The sequence below is a fragment of the Oncorhynchus kisutch genome, linkage group LG13 (assembly GCF_002021735.2).
Source record: "Oncorhynchus kisutch isolate 150728-3 linkage group LG13, Okis_V2, whole genome shotgun sequence".
NCBI lineage: Eukaryota > Metazoa > Chordata > Actinopteri > Salmoniformes > Salmonidae > Oncorhynchus > Oncorhynchus kisutch.
This window is the reverse complement of record NC_034186.2, coordinates 10,925,636-10,943,190: the sequence shown is the minus strand read 5'-3', so window position 1 is coordinate 10,943,190 and position 17,555 is coordinate 10,925,636. Positions and strand designations below refer to the sequence as shown.

At 43.2% G+C, this 17,555-nt stretch overlaps 1 protein-coding gene across 2 annotated transcripts in view; it reads left to right on the top strand.

The window, feature by feature from the left end:
• swt1 (SWT1 RNA endoribonuclease homolog) overlaps nucleotides 1-17,555 on the top strand; it is a 37,207-nt gene that overhangs the window by 4,825 nt on the left and 14,827 nt on the right. The window contains exons 9-14 of one of the 2 annotated variants that reach the window (XR_004202329.1): nucleotides 700-838; nucleotides 1,993-2,141; nucleotides 2,380-2,537; nucleotides 2,736-2,838; nucleotides 10,606-10,672; nucleotides 10,910-10,977. Coding sequence is in view for 1 of the 2 variants with exons in the window: in XM_020499565.2 (XP_020355154.1) it covers nucleotides 700-838; nucleotides 1,993-2,141; nucleotides 2,380-2,537; nucleotides 2,692-2,838; nucleotides 10,606-10,672; nucleotides 10,910-10,977 (728 nt within the window). In the remaining variant the exon portion in view is untranslated. Of the gene's footprint in view, nucleotides 1-699; nucleotides 839-1,992; nucleotides 2,142-2,379; nucleotides 2,538-2,691; nucleotides 2,839-10,605; nucleotides 10,673-10,909; nucleotides 10,978-17,555 lie in introns of both variants that reach the window. The other variant, XM_020499565.2, reaches the window with a different exon arrangement.

Genomic DNA, 17,555 nt, shown 5'->3' with positions numbered 1-17,555 from the left:
TGGTCAATTCCAAATCAGCCAATCGGCTGTGTCCAGATTCTCCACCTTTTGCACAATCCCTGTCATAGATTTTTACTATGATGGAAACTCCCTCCGGCCGTTGCCTACCCCAGTCCCATGCTTTTCAATCCATGATAGGGAGGGTGCAAGTGCACACTTCAGGAAAAGTGTGGAGAATCGGGATGCAGCCTTGGCCTCTGAAAGGAATCAGCAGATTGGTAGATGTGGAATTGTGCTCAGTGTTTCCCCTCTGACTTTGTTCAGCAGTAGTAGTAAGGGTAGTGGGGGGGTGGGTGTCATATTTATTGCTGTGGTCCCAACAATTTAGCAATAAAAGTGACTCTAAAATGGCAAAAGACATTCAACAATAAATTCCTATTGGGCAAAACATATTCCAAAACAAGTGCAAGTTTTTATAGTCACAAGATGTAGTCATTGTGTGTAAGGATATATATGGAAATACTGTCAAATAGAAGATGACATTCTCTACTGTCACCTAACATGAACATTCTATCTCAAATATAAAATGCTTGGGAATAGAGCCCCCCCCCCCCCCCCCCCCCCCCCCCCCAAAAAAATGTTCCTCAGCGTCCAGAAACATGGATGGGAGTGTATATACAGAGAGGAAGCTTGAACTACGTAAAGTGATCAGATGTTAGTTATCATTTTGTAACCTACATTTTTGTTTGGAAATGATAGATCGTATATCTGAAACCGCCCTGGACTCTTGAAGACCTTCTGCAGTGTTTCAAGAAACACTGGATCTCTGTTTTTGGCAACATCGTCCCTCGAAATCTGCAGCAATCCCTGGAAAACCTTCACAACTACTTCTTCTCAGGTGAGAAACCATGACATCACTGTCAGATTACAGCACTCTCAAAATGCAATCAATATCCCTCTTTGGGAACTACAAATGTAAATGAGATGTTATCTAGTGCAACACATCTTTTCTCAGTTTCTGAGACTTATGTTTTTGTTATACATTGTCCAAATAAACTATAAATAATGGGGAAAAAACACTATAAAATGTTGTGTGTACTTTGAACATTTTGATGGAAACTAGTACATTTGCATGCTAAAAATAAATAGTGATATCCCTTAAAATGGGCCCAGTGAACTCTGCTGCAAATAGAGTTCTCCCTGGCTAAAGCACAGTGCTATACTGCCTACACCAGCTCCCCTACTGCTCTACAGAACTATATTCAGAATAAGGCTCTGCAGAGAAGTGTGTCAGAAGCAAAATGCTGACTGAGTGGTTAACTGCAGTAGCCATACTAAACATGCTGCTCAGTGTTGCCATGGCTCTGTTTGTCGTTGTATTACATCAGCAGCTGTAGTGTGAGTGTGTGTTCCCCTGTTCATCATACTCTCTCTAGCATGACCCCTCCCTATTCTAATCTTGGGTGGACCAGCCAGGACTCTTAGAGAGTTCAGAGGAAGGGAGGGATGAACGGTATCTATCAAAGAATCCAGAAGTGGAAACTACTGCAGTGTGTTACTGTTTGTGTTTAGTGTTTGTGCGTGTGTGTGTGTGTAGGTGGATGTGCACGGAAGGGAAGTGACATCGGTATAAACAGACACACACAAACCTTTAATTCCTACAAGTCTTCCTATTCTCCATTACATATACTGGCTGTGGTTAAATAACTACTGTACTGTCAGTACAAACTGGCTCTGGTTAAACAACTATTGTACTGTCAGGACAAACTGGCTCTGGTTAAACAACTACTGTACTGTCAGGACAAACTGGCTCTGGTTAAATAACTACTGTACTGTCAGGACAAACTGGCTCTGGTTCAACAACTACTGTACTGTCAGGACAAACTCTCTGGTTAAATAACTACTGTACTGTCAGGACAAACTGTGGGGTTGCTTACAATTGGCTTCTGTGTTTCTCATTGACGTATGTGCGTGCGTGACTACATGTGATCGTGTGTGTGTGTGTGTGTACAAAGTGTGTGTGTACTCTGACGTTCTGGTCTCTCTCCTTAGGTAAATCAGTAGAGCGTAGCTCTACAGTGCTGGCTCTGTATGAGGCTAGAGACCTGCTGCAGGCCTTCGGCTGCAGGTCAGACTACGATGGGCGTGTCCAACCAGCCCTCGCCTCCCTGAACACCCTGCTGCAGAGGATACTCCCTCAGGTACGCTGCCTGGAGCTCATTCAGGACTGCAACGTCACACGGTGGCAAATCCCTTTTCTTTATGTTTTGGACCCAAGTTGTCCAAAGTTGTTCAAACTTATTTGTATAGTATTCTTGTGTGTTTCTTAAAATCTTTTACAGTTTTACCGTTGAGCTCTCGTCTAAAGAGACATTCCAATGTTTGTGCTTGTTTACAAATGGCAAATAAATTTAACTTAAAGTTGATCTTGGTATGTAGCCAGAGAAAGTCTCAGAGGAGACCCACACCAGTGACGGTGACACTCTCATGGCAGAGGAGGAGGAGGAGGAGGAGAAACAGACCACGCCTGCTCGGGTGTCACACCAGGAAGTGTGGGTGATGTTTGAGAACATCTGGAACAATGTGTGTGGGATCAGGTGAGCAGATGTTACGGAGTTCATGTTTAGGACCTGTGGAGATGAGCCCATAGTTGGGAAGGCAGGGTCCTAAAGACTAGTGTTTCTAACATGCATTCTAAAGACTGCCTGCTAAAGGGTATGTTCGTATAAGAGGTCATTGTGCTTTGTTCAGCTCTGCTGTTTTCGCCGCTCTCCGCTTTGACCCGGGCGCCATAGAAACCAACCAGCCAGTAGAGGGTCCTCCCCTTCCCCAGGATGCCATCTCCTGTCTGCACAGACTATCTACTGCTGTCAGACAACTGCTACAGGCCTTTACCAGGTGAGATACCTGACATATCTCTCACCTTAAACACCTGCAAACCTTGTAACTCTTCGGACCAGGACTGGTGACCACTACCACCCCAAACTTAGCCTTACCATATTCAATGATGCTGAATCACCCACCTGTTCCAGACTAAGGATGTGTTTGAAGGAGCGATTGCATATTGCCCAGAAATGGGACAAGCGTGATGTCGTCACAGTAGAGCTCCTGTCTTGACTTGTCCGGCTGGTGTCACACTCTCCTCTCTGCTAGACTCACTGCCATTCAGGCCAGGGGAAGATAATAGCGAGGCTGCAGACAATCGGCAATCAGTAACACTTTCACATTACGTCACTGACGGTTGCTATGGTGATGACATTATTTAAAAAAGCAGCAGTCACGGGGTCACTGAAATCATTCATGTTATGGTTGATGGCTCATTGTGATGTTTCTATTCGTTCTAAAGAGTGGCTTTCTCCTGGACAGCCAAATGTCCTCGCCTTGTTTTCCACTACATTGGCTAGCTTCTCCTTCATCAAGAATTGGGGAATAGGATTGAAAGTAAGGCATGCTGCTGTGCACACATACACAGACACAGCCTTTAACGCGGGTCCGGTTTGGTGTCCCCTCAGTCAGGAACGCTGTGACATTTGTCTCTTTCAACAGTAACTATGATCATTCTGCCTCATTGTAGTTTCAGTTTGAACCCAACCAGTGGTGTGTTCATTTATTTAACCTTTATTTAACTCGGGTCAGCTTTCTCCATTTTAAATCTTTCCTTAACGTTAGAATTATTTCACAATACTGATGACGGATCAGCTCCTAGAGCGATATTGTCACCCATGGCTGCAAATATTGATGTGGCTTATTGTAATTCTTACCCTATAATAATGCACTGAATCAAGATTTGGAACATCATTACACACGTTAGGCTACACATCAACAAATATATTGAGGCAAAAATCACACATAGCATTATTATATATCTTTTTTTAAACTAAATTCAATGAACATAACATTTATTTCAATATCATTGAAATAATATAGGCCTATGTAGTCTATACTCTAGGTAGGCTGTTTATCTTTCAATGCAGTCATCTTTTCATTTGATGCACCTGTTTATTCTTTGCTTGTTTGTAACGATTGCAAAGACATTGGCAACTTTGTATTCGTAATCAACTTCGTTGTCGGTGGTCAAAAATGGGGCTCTTGCTGTGACTGTATTACCAGTGGTCATGAAGGCAGTCAAATTCCATGTGATTGTTTAGCCACGGTAATTAGGCTTCTCCAAGCTCTGATGCAGGTTGCTGGTCATTAGTTTGCTAACTGCCTGGTACTCTGCACTCTAATCACTCTGACATCAATGCAAATGTAATTGAAATTCTAATCAAACACTTCATGAGTGCCCATGAGCTCATGTTGCGCAACATTTCTATAGGCTATGCAATTGCGTGAGAAAAGAGCGATGGCCTTTAATAAAAATAGGAGGCCCCATAGGCTTTCTATAGGCTAGGCCTACTATATTTAATTCTGAACTTTCCTAATATTAAGCACATTGCTTATATTTATAACAGGAGTATAGCCTACCTGGCTGGCATGAAAATGAACCATGGGAAAAGCGTCCTCCATTCGTTATTTAAGTGTACAGATGACGTGTTTTTCCCACAGCCCCTGTTTCGATACAGGTGCATGATAATGGTTCCTTCTAAAGATAAAAAAATTGGCATATATTATTTATTATATGTAAAGACCAGATTAAATCAGCAATAGTCTGATTGGTGTCAATATTATCCTATCGCTTTGAATGATATATTATCAATTGTGAATGATGCCCAGCTTGAAGGCAAGAAACAATGCAATTTTTTTGCGACATTTTTTTATCATAGTCATAACTATGTAACATAACATAGTTATCATAACATAACTATGCCGATAAGGTTTGTATCACACCTCATGTAGCCTTGCCCATAGGCCGATATGTTTTGATAAGGTTTATATCACACCTCATGTAGCCTTGCCCATAGGCCGATATGTTTTGATAAGGTTTATATCACACCTCATGTAGCCTTGCCCATAGGCCGATATGTTTTGATAAGGTTTATATCACACCTCATGTAGCCTTGCCCATAGGCCGATATGTTTTGATAAGGTTTGTATCACACCTCATGTAGCCTTGCCCATAGGCCGATATGTTTTGATAAGGTTTATATCACAATTTGTGTCCAAATAACGTCTTAAAATGAAGCGCATTAATCCGCTTTACAAGGGGTGTAGAGCCTAACTGGCATATAGAAGCAGCGCGTTTCAAGTTTGGGGAAGATCCATCTTCACCATTATAATGCACCTTTTTATAATAAAAACATTACATACATAATCGCATTTGCGGTCACTTTTGATAATGGTGTTTTCCCGCTAATGGAACATTTGCACTTATAGCTTACTGCCATGTGCGCTTATAATGTGAAGAAATAGCCTAATAGTTTATCACATTTTAAACTAAACGTTCTGATCAATTATGTAAAATAGTTTGTTTGATGCTAGTGGTTGTATTTGTTTGGGATCTATCGCATCCCACAACTGTCCCAGACCATGTTTGGAATATTTATTTCTCACACAGAATAGATTAGGTAAACTTTTGTACTATGGGGATAGTAGATTGACAGGCTAGTGCTTCTGCTGTTTGTTAGGTCTAATCTTGTTGGCTGACAAAGTAAATGTGGATAGTTCTTTCAATATCTTCAATATGCATGCAGTTGCATCCTCAAAGTGTCTGTCTTCACTTGTAGCCTGTGAGAAATACCCGATCACGTGATGGAGAGCCATGTGAGTGAGAGGTGCTTCGGTGTACGCTGCACTCTGGGAGAAGGGAACAACGGCCACTGGTCACAAAAGGCTTGGATCTCTTAAGGGTGCATTATGGCCGCACAAAGGGGATGCCACCATTAAATTTGAATTGTCAAATTGTGAATGAGAGACTGGAAGTGTATACAGCCTGCACAAAAAAACAAAGCAGAGCTCCTGACTTTCAAGCTATTTAAAATTTTTTTTTTTAAACATCATCAGTCGCTTCATGCAGCCTTACAATGTATTAAAAATCAAAACATATATAGCCCAACATTTGTAGAACAACGAAAGTTACATTAACTCTAAATGAAGCATATAGTAGTACCTATTTCTTTGTTAACCGCTCAACACAGAATAGCCGCATGTGCGCACTCCCTCAAATCATTTGGAGAAAATATCCTTTGCCTTTCATTCAGTTATGTTCAATTATATTATTCATACTATAAAATAATATAAAGTATTTGCTTCGAATTCCATGGCGTTCTTGTCTGCTAAATGAACTAGTGTAGCCCACAGTAATATGGTATAGCCAGATCAGGGCCTAACATAAGGACAACTCAGAGTATGCTGTTCTGTTCTTCTGAAATAAAACTAGCTTTTCTTCATATCATGCTTCTGTAGACCTGTCTAAAATAAATAAGCACTCAGGACCTCAGACTTGGATGATGGTTCAACTTCCAACAGGACAATGACCCTAAGCTCACAGTCAAAACGATGCAGGAGTGGCTTCTGGGACAAGTCTCTGAATGTCCTTGAGTGGCCCAGCCAGAGCCCAGACTTGAACCCGATCAAACATGTCTGGAGAGACCTGAAAACAGCTGTGCAACTATGCTCCCCATCCAACCTGACAGAGCTTGAGAGGATCTTCAAAGAAAAATGGGAGAAACTCCCTGGATGCAGGTGTGCCAAGCTTGTAGAGTCATACCCAAGAAGACTCGATGCTGTAATCGCTGCCAAAGGTGCTTCAATAAAGTACTGCGTGTAACAAAATGTGGAAAAAGTCAAGGTGTCTGAATACTTTCCGAATGCACTGTACGTGCAAATCGGTGTGTTCAGGGGCTCTTTTAAGATGCTTTTGGGAAACAAGGCCCAGATGGGTGTTAGAGCTCATTAATCATTACATTTGTCTAACACCTCACTCAAACTCACATTAGCACACACAGCCTACTGTACATTACAGTTGTAATATCCGAATATTATAAGTTATTCACATTGTGTTCTAATAATACAGTGTATTTTATTACTATAGTTTTTGTATAACTTCTCACACAATGAGGCATCTATCACACGTCTTCCAGGATGCCTCTTCACTACCTACCTAAACACCCCTTCACCACCTACCCAAACACCCCTTCACCACCTACCTAAACACCCCTTCACCACCTACCCAAACACCTCTTCACTACCTACCCAAACACCTCTTCACCACCTACCTAAACACCTCTTCACCACCTACCCAAACACCTCTTCACCACCTACCTAAACACCTCTTCACCACCTACCCAAACACCTCTTCACCACCTACCCAAACACCTCTTCACCACCTACCTAAACACCCCTTCACCACCTACCTAAACACCCCTTCACCACCTACCTAAACACCCCTTCACCACCTACCCAAACACCTCTTCACCACCTACCCAAACACCTCTTCACCACCTACCCAAACACCTCTTCACCACCTACCCAAACACCCCTTCACCACCTACCCAAACACCTCTTCACTACCTACCCAAACACCCCTTCACCACCTACCCAAACACCTCTTCACCACCTACCTAAACACCTCTTCACCACCTACCCAAACACCCCTTCACCACCTACCCAAACACCTCTTCACCACCTACCTAAACACCTCTTCACTACCTACCTAAACACCTCTTCACCACCTACCCAAACACCTCTTCACCACCTACCTAAACACCCCTTCACCACCTACCTAAACACCTCTTCACCACCTACCCAAACACCTCTTCACCACCTACCCAAACACCTCTTCACTACCTACCTAAACACCCCTTCACCACCTACCCAAACACCTCTTCACCACCTACCTAAACACCTCTTCACCACCTACCCAAACACCTCTTCACCACCTACCCAAACACCTCTTCACCACCTACCCAAACACCTCTTCACTACCTACCTAAACACCCCTTCACCACCTACCCAAACACCTCTTCACCACCTACCTAAACACCTCTTCACCACCTACCCAAACACCTCTTCACCACCTACCCAAACACCTCTTCACCACCTACCTAACACCTCTTCACCACCTACCCAAACACCTCTTCACCACCTACCCAAACACCTCTTCACCACCTACCCAAACACCTCTTCACCACCTACCCAAACACCTCTTCACCACCTACCCAAACACCTCTTCACTACCTACCTAAACACCCCTTCACCACCTACCTAAACACCTCTTCACTACCTACCTAAACACCTCTTCACCACCTACCCAAACACCTCTTCACCACCTACCTAAACACCTCTTCACTACCTACCCAAACACCTCTTCACTACCTACCTAAACACCTCTTCACTACCTACCTAAACACCTCTTCACCACCTACCCAAACACCTCTTCACCACCTACCCAAACACCTCTTCACTACCTACCTAAACACCCCTTCACCACCTACCCAAACACCTCTTCACCACCTACCCAAACACCTCTTCACCACCTACCCAAACACCTCTTCACCACCTACCTAAACACCTCTTCACCACCCTACCTAAACACCCCTTCACCACCTACCTAAACACCTCTTCACCACCTACCCAAACACCCCTTCACCACCTACCCAAACACCTCTTCACCACCTACCTAAACACCCCTTCACCACCTACCTAAACACCTCTTCACCACCTACCTAAACACCCCTTCACCACCTACCTAAACACCTCTTCACCACCTACCTAAACACCCCTTCACCACCTACCTAAACACCTCTTCACCACCTACCCAAACACCCCTTCACCACCTACCTAAACACCCCTTCACCACCTACCCAAACACCCCTTCACCACCTACCTAAACACCCCTTCACCACCTACCTAAACACCTCTTCACCACCTACCTAAACACCCCTTCACCACCTACCTAAACACCCCTTCACCACCTACCCAAACACCCCTTCACCACCTACCTAAACACCCCTTCACCACCTACCCAAACACCTCTTCACCACCTACCCAAACACCTCTTCACCACCTACCCAAACACCTCTTCACCACCTACCTAAACACCCCTTCACCACCTACCCAAACACCTCTTCACCACCTACCTAAACACCTCTTCACCACCTACCTAAACACCCCTTCACCACCTACCCAAACACCTCTTCACCACCTACCTAAACACCCCTTCACCACCTACCTAAACACCCCTTCACCACCTACCCAAACACCTCTTCACCACCTACCCAAACACCTCTTCACCACCTACCTAAACACCCCTTCACCACCTACCCAAACACCTCTTCACCACCTACCCAAACACCTCTTCACCACCTACCTAAACACCCCTTCACCACCTACCCAAACACCTCTTCACCACCTACCCAAACACCTCTTCACCACCTACCCAAACACCTCTTCACCACCTACCCAAACACCTCTTCACCACCTACCTAAACACCCCTTCACCACCTACCCAAACACCTCTTCACCACCTACCTAAACACCCCTTCACCACCTACCTAAACACCTCTTCACCACCTACCCAAACACCTCTTCACCACCTACCCAAACACCTCTTCACCACCTACCCAAACACCTCTTCACCACCTACCCAAACACCTCTTCACCACCTACCCAAACACCTCTTCACCACCTACCTAAACACCTCTTCACTACCTACCTAAACACCCCTTCACCACCTACCTAAACACCTCTTCACCACCTACCCAAACACCTCTTCACCACCTACCCAAACACCTCTTCACCACCTACCCAAACACCTCTTCACCACCTACCTGATTTCTGAATACAGATCAGGGCCCAATTTCCCAAAAGCATGTTAAGGCTTAGTTAATTGTTAGAACCGTGTGTTTGTGATGTAGTTCCAGTTTGTTCAGGGCCCTCTGAGTTCCCGAAAGTCTGTTTCGTTCCTGCTGCACATGATGTTGATTTGAAAATAGTCCGTGGTATTTCTGTACTGTACACGTACACAGGCAGAACAGGTGGTTGGTTAGAAATGGAACAGACAAGCCCAAAAACGAAGATGACTTTCATGTATGCCCATCTGTAGGAAGTTTGGGTGAGGTGTGTGAGTGTTGAAGCTGCTCCTATGTGGTTACCTAGGAGACAGACCGACAGTAGCTCTTACAGTAGCTAGCAGTGACGCATCATCACAGCCCATAACCCCCCCCCCCAAGTCCCTGCCGGGAGAAAATATGTATAATGCAGACAGATTTAGCCTGCTGAAATTACTTTCCTTCCTCTCCCTCCACCATCTCTCTATCTCTCTCAATTGAAAAGGTGCTGTATTGGCATGGGAAACATGTTTACGTTTCCAAAGCAAGTGAAATAGACAAACAAAAGGGAAATAAACAATAAAACATATACAGTAAACATTACAACAGTTTTAAAAGAATATAGACATTTCAAATGTTATATTATTGTTCATGTCGTAACAATGTGCAAATAGTTGAAGTTCAAAAGGGAAAATAAATAAACAGAAAGATATAGGTTGTATTTAGAATGGTGTTTGTGCTCCACTGGTTATCCTTTTCTCATGGCAACCTTTTCTCTTTCCCTCCATCTCTCTTTGTCCGTCTTTCTCTCTCTCCATATTTACACTATACAGTCTAGAAGTATTTGAATTACCCCTTCTATCACTTAATTTTCCCTAGTTAATTTCCTCTGTTACTTACTTAATGACAGTGTGTGGTGTGTCCCTCCACTAATCAGACCCTGGCTGTTTTGTAGGGTTCTGTCAACAGACAGCTGTCTAGAAGATGCCCAGGCTCTCCTCTCCTTCATCCACTCCAGTGAGGTTAGTATATTTCTAACTCCTAGTTATCTCTGTCCGGTGGTCACACCTCATCTGAGATCATTCATGTTTCATCTTTCCAGCTCCCAGTTTTTTGGTAGGGTGAATGAAGGTTTGTCATCCACATGGACATTGTAGGATTAATTCATTCTAAATGTTAATAGGATTGCAATGTTACATCACATGTATTGCCCAGCTGATTGGGCTGAATCTTAATACTGTAAGTGACTTGTGCTTTAGATTGCTGCCATGGAGCCCAGGTTCACTGCCAAAGACCTTTTGGACTGTCTCTCACAGCACGAGTACAGGTGGGTGGAGACAAACATACACAACTACACTCACATACGCACAATTGGCTTTGTCACACCAATACACCTGGAAGAGTGGAGAATGACCTCTCACAATAACACCAATACACCTGGGAGAGTAGAGAATGACCTCCCACAATAACACCAATATACCTGGGAGAGTAGAGAATGACCTCCCAGTGAGGATAAATGTTCTAGTTAACAGGATATCCAGCAAGTAACCAGGGTGGTCTAGTCCAGTTGTTCCCAACCTTTTTTGGTTACTGTACCACAAACTGAATTTTACTCTGCTCGGAGTACCCCTGAAGTACTCCCTCGTGTGCATTTTACCAGTCTTCTCAAGTACCCCGTTTAGCTAGGCCTATGACCCCTGTTTGGGAACCACTGGTCTAGCCCACTCATGTGTAGTAAGTGTCTTTGATGATAGCATGCCTAGGCAGGTCTCTGACATGTAGTGCATTCAGAAAGTATTCAGACCCCTTGACTTTTTACACATTTTGTTACTTTATAGCCCTATTCTAAAATGGATTACATTGGGGTTTTTCTCATTAATCCACACACAATACCCCATAATTACTGCCAAAGCACCTTTGGCAGTAATTACAGCCTCGAGTCTTCTTGGGGATGACTCTACAAGCTTGACAGACCTGTATTTGGGGAGTTTGTCCCATTCTTCTCTGCAGATCCTCTCAAGCTCTGTCAGGTTGGATGGGGAGTGTCGATGCACAGCTATTTTCAGGTCTCTCCAGAGATGTTCGATGGAGTTCAAGTCCGGGTTCTGGCTGGGCCACTCACGGACATTCAGAGACTTGTCCCGAAGCCACTCCTGCGTTGTCTTGGCTGTGTACTTAGGGTCGTTGTTCTGTTGGAAGGTGAACCTTCGCACCAGTCTGAGGTCCTGAGCGCTCTGGAGCAGGTTTTCATTAAGGATTTCTCTGTACTTTGCTCCGTTCATCTTTCCCTCGATCCTGACTAGTCTCCCAGTCCCTGCCACTGAAAAACATCCCCACAGCATGATGCTGCCACCACCATGCTTCACCATAGGGATGGTGCCAGCATTCCTCCAGACGTGAGGCTTGGCATTCAGGCCAAGTAGTTCAATCTTGGCTTCATCAGACCAGAGAATCGTGCTCCTCATGGTCTGTGAGTCCTTTTTTAGGGGCCTTTTGGCAAACTCCATGCGGCTGTCAGGTCACAGTTGTAAATGAGAACTTCTTCTCAACTAGCTTAACTGGTTAAATAAAGGTTACATTTTAAAAAACTTAACTTTTACAGGGGAGTGGATTCTGTCTGGCCACTCTACCATTAAGGCCAGTGCTGCACAGATGGTTGTCCTTCTGGAAGGTTCTCCCATCTCCACAGAGGAACTCTGGAGCTCTGTCAGAGGGACCATAGGGTTCTGGTCACCTCCCTGACCAAGGCCCTTTTCCCCCTATTGCTCAGTTTGACCTAGTGGCCAGCTCTAGGAAGAGTCTTGGTAGTTCCAAACTTCTTCCATTTAAGAATGATGGATGTGAATGATTTAAGAATGATGGATGTTCTTGGGACATTCAATGCTGCAGAAATATTTTGGTACCCTTCCCCAGATCTGTGACTCGACACAATCCTGTCTCGGAGCTGTACGGACAATTCCTTCAACCCCATGACTTGGTTTTTGCTCTGACACACTGTCAACTGTGGGACCTTATATAGACAGGTGTGTGCCTTTCCAAATCATGTCCAATCAATTGAAATTTCCACAGGTGGACTTCAATCAAGTTGTAGAAATATCTCAAGGATGATTAATGGAAACAGGATGCACCTGAGCTCAATGTCGAGTCTCATAGCAAAGGGTCTGAATACTTATGTACATAAGGTATTTATTTTTTATTTTTTATAAATTGGCAAAAACAATTCTATAAACCTGTTTTTGCTTTGCCATATATGGGGTGTTGTGTGTAGATTGATGAGGATAAAAAAAACTATTGAATCAATTTTAGAATAAGGCTGTAACGTAACAAAAATGTGTCAAGGGGTCTGAATACTTTTCGAATGCAATTTAGAAATAAGAATGAATTGAATTGTCTTGGAAGCTCCAACCCTGAAAATTGACCGGTGAACTCCCAATTGCTTTCCATGGTATTTTGGAATGTTCTATCAACTGATGCTGGGTTGCCATGGTAATGTAGAATGTTCATTCAAATGATGCTAACTGATGTGGCTCATGCAATGTAATGTATTTTTTGATATGTCAGTTGAGTTGACTCAACAAATCACATCACATTGAAAGGCACGCTTCCTGCTTTAACTTCCTGGCATGGGTACACCCAAAATGGCTGCCAGTCTACCCATTATGTTGTAGTCATTTTTATTCATAATTTTTTTCGATGGTAGCTGATTCATGGGGCTGGGAGTCTAGTTTCACCTCATTGTGACATCACAATCACCTCCCTCCCAGTGGAACTATCACAACCCTGATTGCCATGCCAGCCATTCTAGTCGCCGTGCCAGCTACTCTTTTTCTGAAATTCTAACGACTGTAAAATGGGATTATGGCTATCTCTGATGAGCTACCCAGGAAAGGGCAAAAAAAAAAGCACAATAATATATATGTAGCCTTAGAAATAAGGTTCATGAAATCAATAACTTGCTAACATCAGATAACAACATTAATAAATTTGCCATTTCTGAGACTCATTTAGATAATTCCTTTGATACAGCAGTAGCAATACAAGGATATAACATCTACAGTCGTATGAAAAGGTTTGGGCACCCCTCTGAGGCTGCATAATAATTTACTCTGTCGTCACAGAAAATGATCACAGTGGCATGCCATTCATTTTCTAATAAAAGCTGAGTACTGGGGTATTGTCCAGACAAAGATTTTTAGTGTAGCAAAATTAAGTTGAATGAAATGAAATCAGATGTGAAAAATAGGCTATGCAAAAATGTGGGCACCCTTGTCATTCTGTTGATTTGAATACCTTTAACTACTTAGCACTGATTAGTTGGAACACACAATTGGTTTGGTGAGCTCATTAAGCCTTGAACTTCATAGACAAGTGCATCCAATCATGAGAAAAGGTATTTAAGGTGGCCAATTGCAAGTTGTTGTTCTCTTTGACTCGCCTCTGAAGAGTGGCAACATGGGGGCCTCAAAACAACTCTCAAATGACCTGAAAACAAAGTCTGTTCAACATTATGGTTTAGAGGAAGGCTACAAAAAGCTATCGCAGAGATTTAAGCTGTCAGGAAGACCACAGGCACAGTTGTTGTTAAGGCCATAAGTGGCAGGCCAAGTAAAATATCGGAAAGGTGAAGGATGGTGAGAACGGTCAAAAACAGCCCACAGACCACCTCCAAAGACCTACAACATCATCTTGCTGCAGATTGTGTCACTGTGCATCATTCAACAATTCAGCGCACTTTGCACAAGGAGAAGCTGTATGGGAGAGTGATGCGGAAGAAGCCTTTTCTACACACACGCCACAGAGTCGCTTGCGGTTTGGACAAGCCAGCTTCATTTTGGAATAAGGTGCTGTGGACTGATGAAACAAAGATTGAGTTATTTGGTCATAACAAGGGATGTTATGCATGGCGGCAAAAGAACACAGCGTTCCAAGAAAAACACTTGCTACCCACAGTCAAATTTGGTGGGGGTTCCATCATGCTGTGGGGCTGTGTGGCCAGTGCCGGTACTGGGAATCTTGTTAAAGTTGAGGGTCGCATGGATTCCACTCAATATCAGCAGATTCTTGGGAATAATGTTGAAGAATCAATCAAAAAGTTGAAGTTACGCCGGGGCTGGATATTTCAACAAGACAACGACCCAAAACACTGCTCAAAATCTACCCAGGCATTTATGCAGAGGAACAAGTACAATGTTCTGGAATGGCCATCCCAGTCCCCAGACCTGAATATCATTGAGAATCTGTGGGATGATTTGAAGCGGGCTGTCCATGCTCGGCAACCATCAAACCTAACTGAACTGGAGATGTTTTGTAAGGAGGAATGGTCCAAAATACCTTCATCCAGAATCCAGACACTCATTAGAGGCTATGGGAAGCGTCTAGAGGCTGTTTATTTTAGCAAAAGGAGGCTCTACTAAATATTGATGTGATTTTTCTATTGGGGTGCCCAAATTTTTGCACCTGTCTAATTTTTTTGGGATGCATATTGCACATTTTCTGTTAATCCAATAAACCTAATTTCACTACTGAAATATTACTGTGTCCAAAAGTTATTTGATAGATCAGAATGAAATTGCTGATCCAAACACCCAATTATTTATAAATGGAAATCATGGAAATTGTCAGGGGTGCCCAAACTTTTTCATACGACTGTACAAAAGAGACAGGGATGCTTATGGGGGAGGTGTTGCTTTAATCTGAGCCTAGAGGAAAGTGTTTGTCCTCAGTCCTGGATGGAAGCCAAAGTCATTCCGCTACCCAAGAATGGCAAAGCGGCATTTACTTGTTAGTGATGCACGGGTTGACTCATAACCCGTAGTCCTCACGGTTATATCCGCAGGGTGGACAGTTTTAGGGTCATTTTAAATGTTGTGTGGCTGAAGGGCGGTTGGGTTACGGGCGGGTTGAATAAACAGAAACAATAGATTAAAAGATCAATAAATGTACAGTACATTGTAGAATAATAGTGAAGACATCAACTATGATATAACACATATGGAATCATGTAGTATCCAAAAACGTGTTATCTAATATATTTTACATTCCTCAATGTAGTCACTCTTTGCCTTGATGACAGCTTTGCACACTCTTGGCATTCTCTCAACCAGCTTCACCTGGTTTGTTTTTCCAACAGTCGTAAAGGAGTTCCCACGTATGCTGATCACTTGTTGGCTGCTTATCATTCACTCTGCGGTCAAACTCATCCCAAACCATCTCAATTGGGTTGAGGTCAGGTGATTGTGGAGGCCAGGTCAACTGATGCAGCACTCCATCACTCTCCTTCTTGGTCACATAGCCCTTACAAAGCCTGGAGGTGTGTTGGGTCAACTGACCTGCCTAGTTAAACAAAGGTAAAATAAAATAAGCGCAAACCAGATGGGATGATGTATCTCTGCAGAATTCTGTGGTAGCCATGCTGGTTAAGAGTGCCTTGAATTCTAAATAAATCAGACAGTGTCACCAGCAAAGCACCATCACACCACCTCCATGCTTCTCATTGGGAACCACACATGCGGAGATCATCCGTTCACAGACACGGCGTTTGGAACCAAACATTTCTTCATGCGCAGTATCTAACAAGTGGACTCATCAGACCAAACGACAGATTTCCTCTTGTCTAATGTCCATTGCTTGTGTTTCTTGGCCCAAGCAAGTCTCTTCTTCTTATTGGTTTCCTTTTAATAGTTGTTTCTTTGCAGCAATTAGGCCTTAAGGCCTGAGTCACGCAGTCTCTTCTGAACAGTTGATGTTGAGATGTATCAGTTACTTGAACTCTGAAGTATTTATTTGCTGTGAAATTTCTGAGGCTAGTAACTCTATTGAACTTCTGCAGCGGAGGTCACTCTGCACTTGAAGACATTTTCAAAGTTCTTATAAAGTAATGAAGGCCTGTCGTTTCTCTTTGCTTATTTGAGCTGTTCTTGCCATAATATGGACTTGGTATTTTACCAAATAGGGCAATCTTCTGTATACCAGCCCTACCTTGTCACAACACAACTGATTGGTTATCTTCTGTATACCAGCCCTACCTTGTCACAACAACAACTGATTGGCTCAAATGCATTAAGAAGGAAAGACATTCAACAAATGAACTTTTAACAAGGCACACCTTCAAATCAAATGTTATTTCTCACACACACATGTTTAGCAGATGTTATTGTGGGTGTAGTAAAATGCTTGTGCTTCTAGTGACATTTTTAGATATTACAACAAATACCTAATACACACTAAGTAAAGGATTGGAATTAAGAATATATTTTAAAAAATGGACGGGCAATGTCAGAGCAGCATAGACTGAGCTACAGTAGATAGTATAGGACACAGCATATATACATATGAGATGAGTAATGCAAGATATGTAAACATTATTAAAGTGACTAGTGTTTCTTTTATGAAAGTGGACAATGATTTAAAGTCTGTGTATGTAGGCTGCAGACACTCTGTGCTAGTGATGGCTGTTTAACAGTCTGATGGCCTTGAGATAGAAGCTGTTTTTCAGTCTCTCGGTCCCAGCTTGTACTGACCTCGCCTTCTGGATGATAGCGGGGTGACAGGCAGTGGCTTGGGTGGTTGTTGTCCTTGATGATCTTTTTGGCCTTCCTGTGACATTGGGTGCTGTAGGAGCGCAGGCAGTTTGCCCCCGGTGATGCTTTGTGCAGACTGCACCACCCTCTAGAGAGCCCTGAAATGCATTCCAGGTGACTACCTCATGAAGCTGGTTGAGAGAATGCCAAGAGTGTGCAAAGCTGTCATCGAGGCAAAGGGTGGTTACTTTGAAGACTGTGAAATATGAAACATTTTGATTTGTTTAACACTTGTTTGGTTACTACATGAATCCATGTGTTATTTTCATAGTTTTTTTTCCATTATTCTACAATGTAGAACATATTAAAAATAAAGAAACCCTTG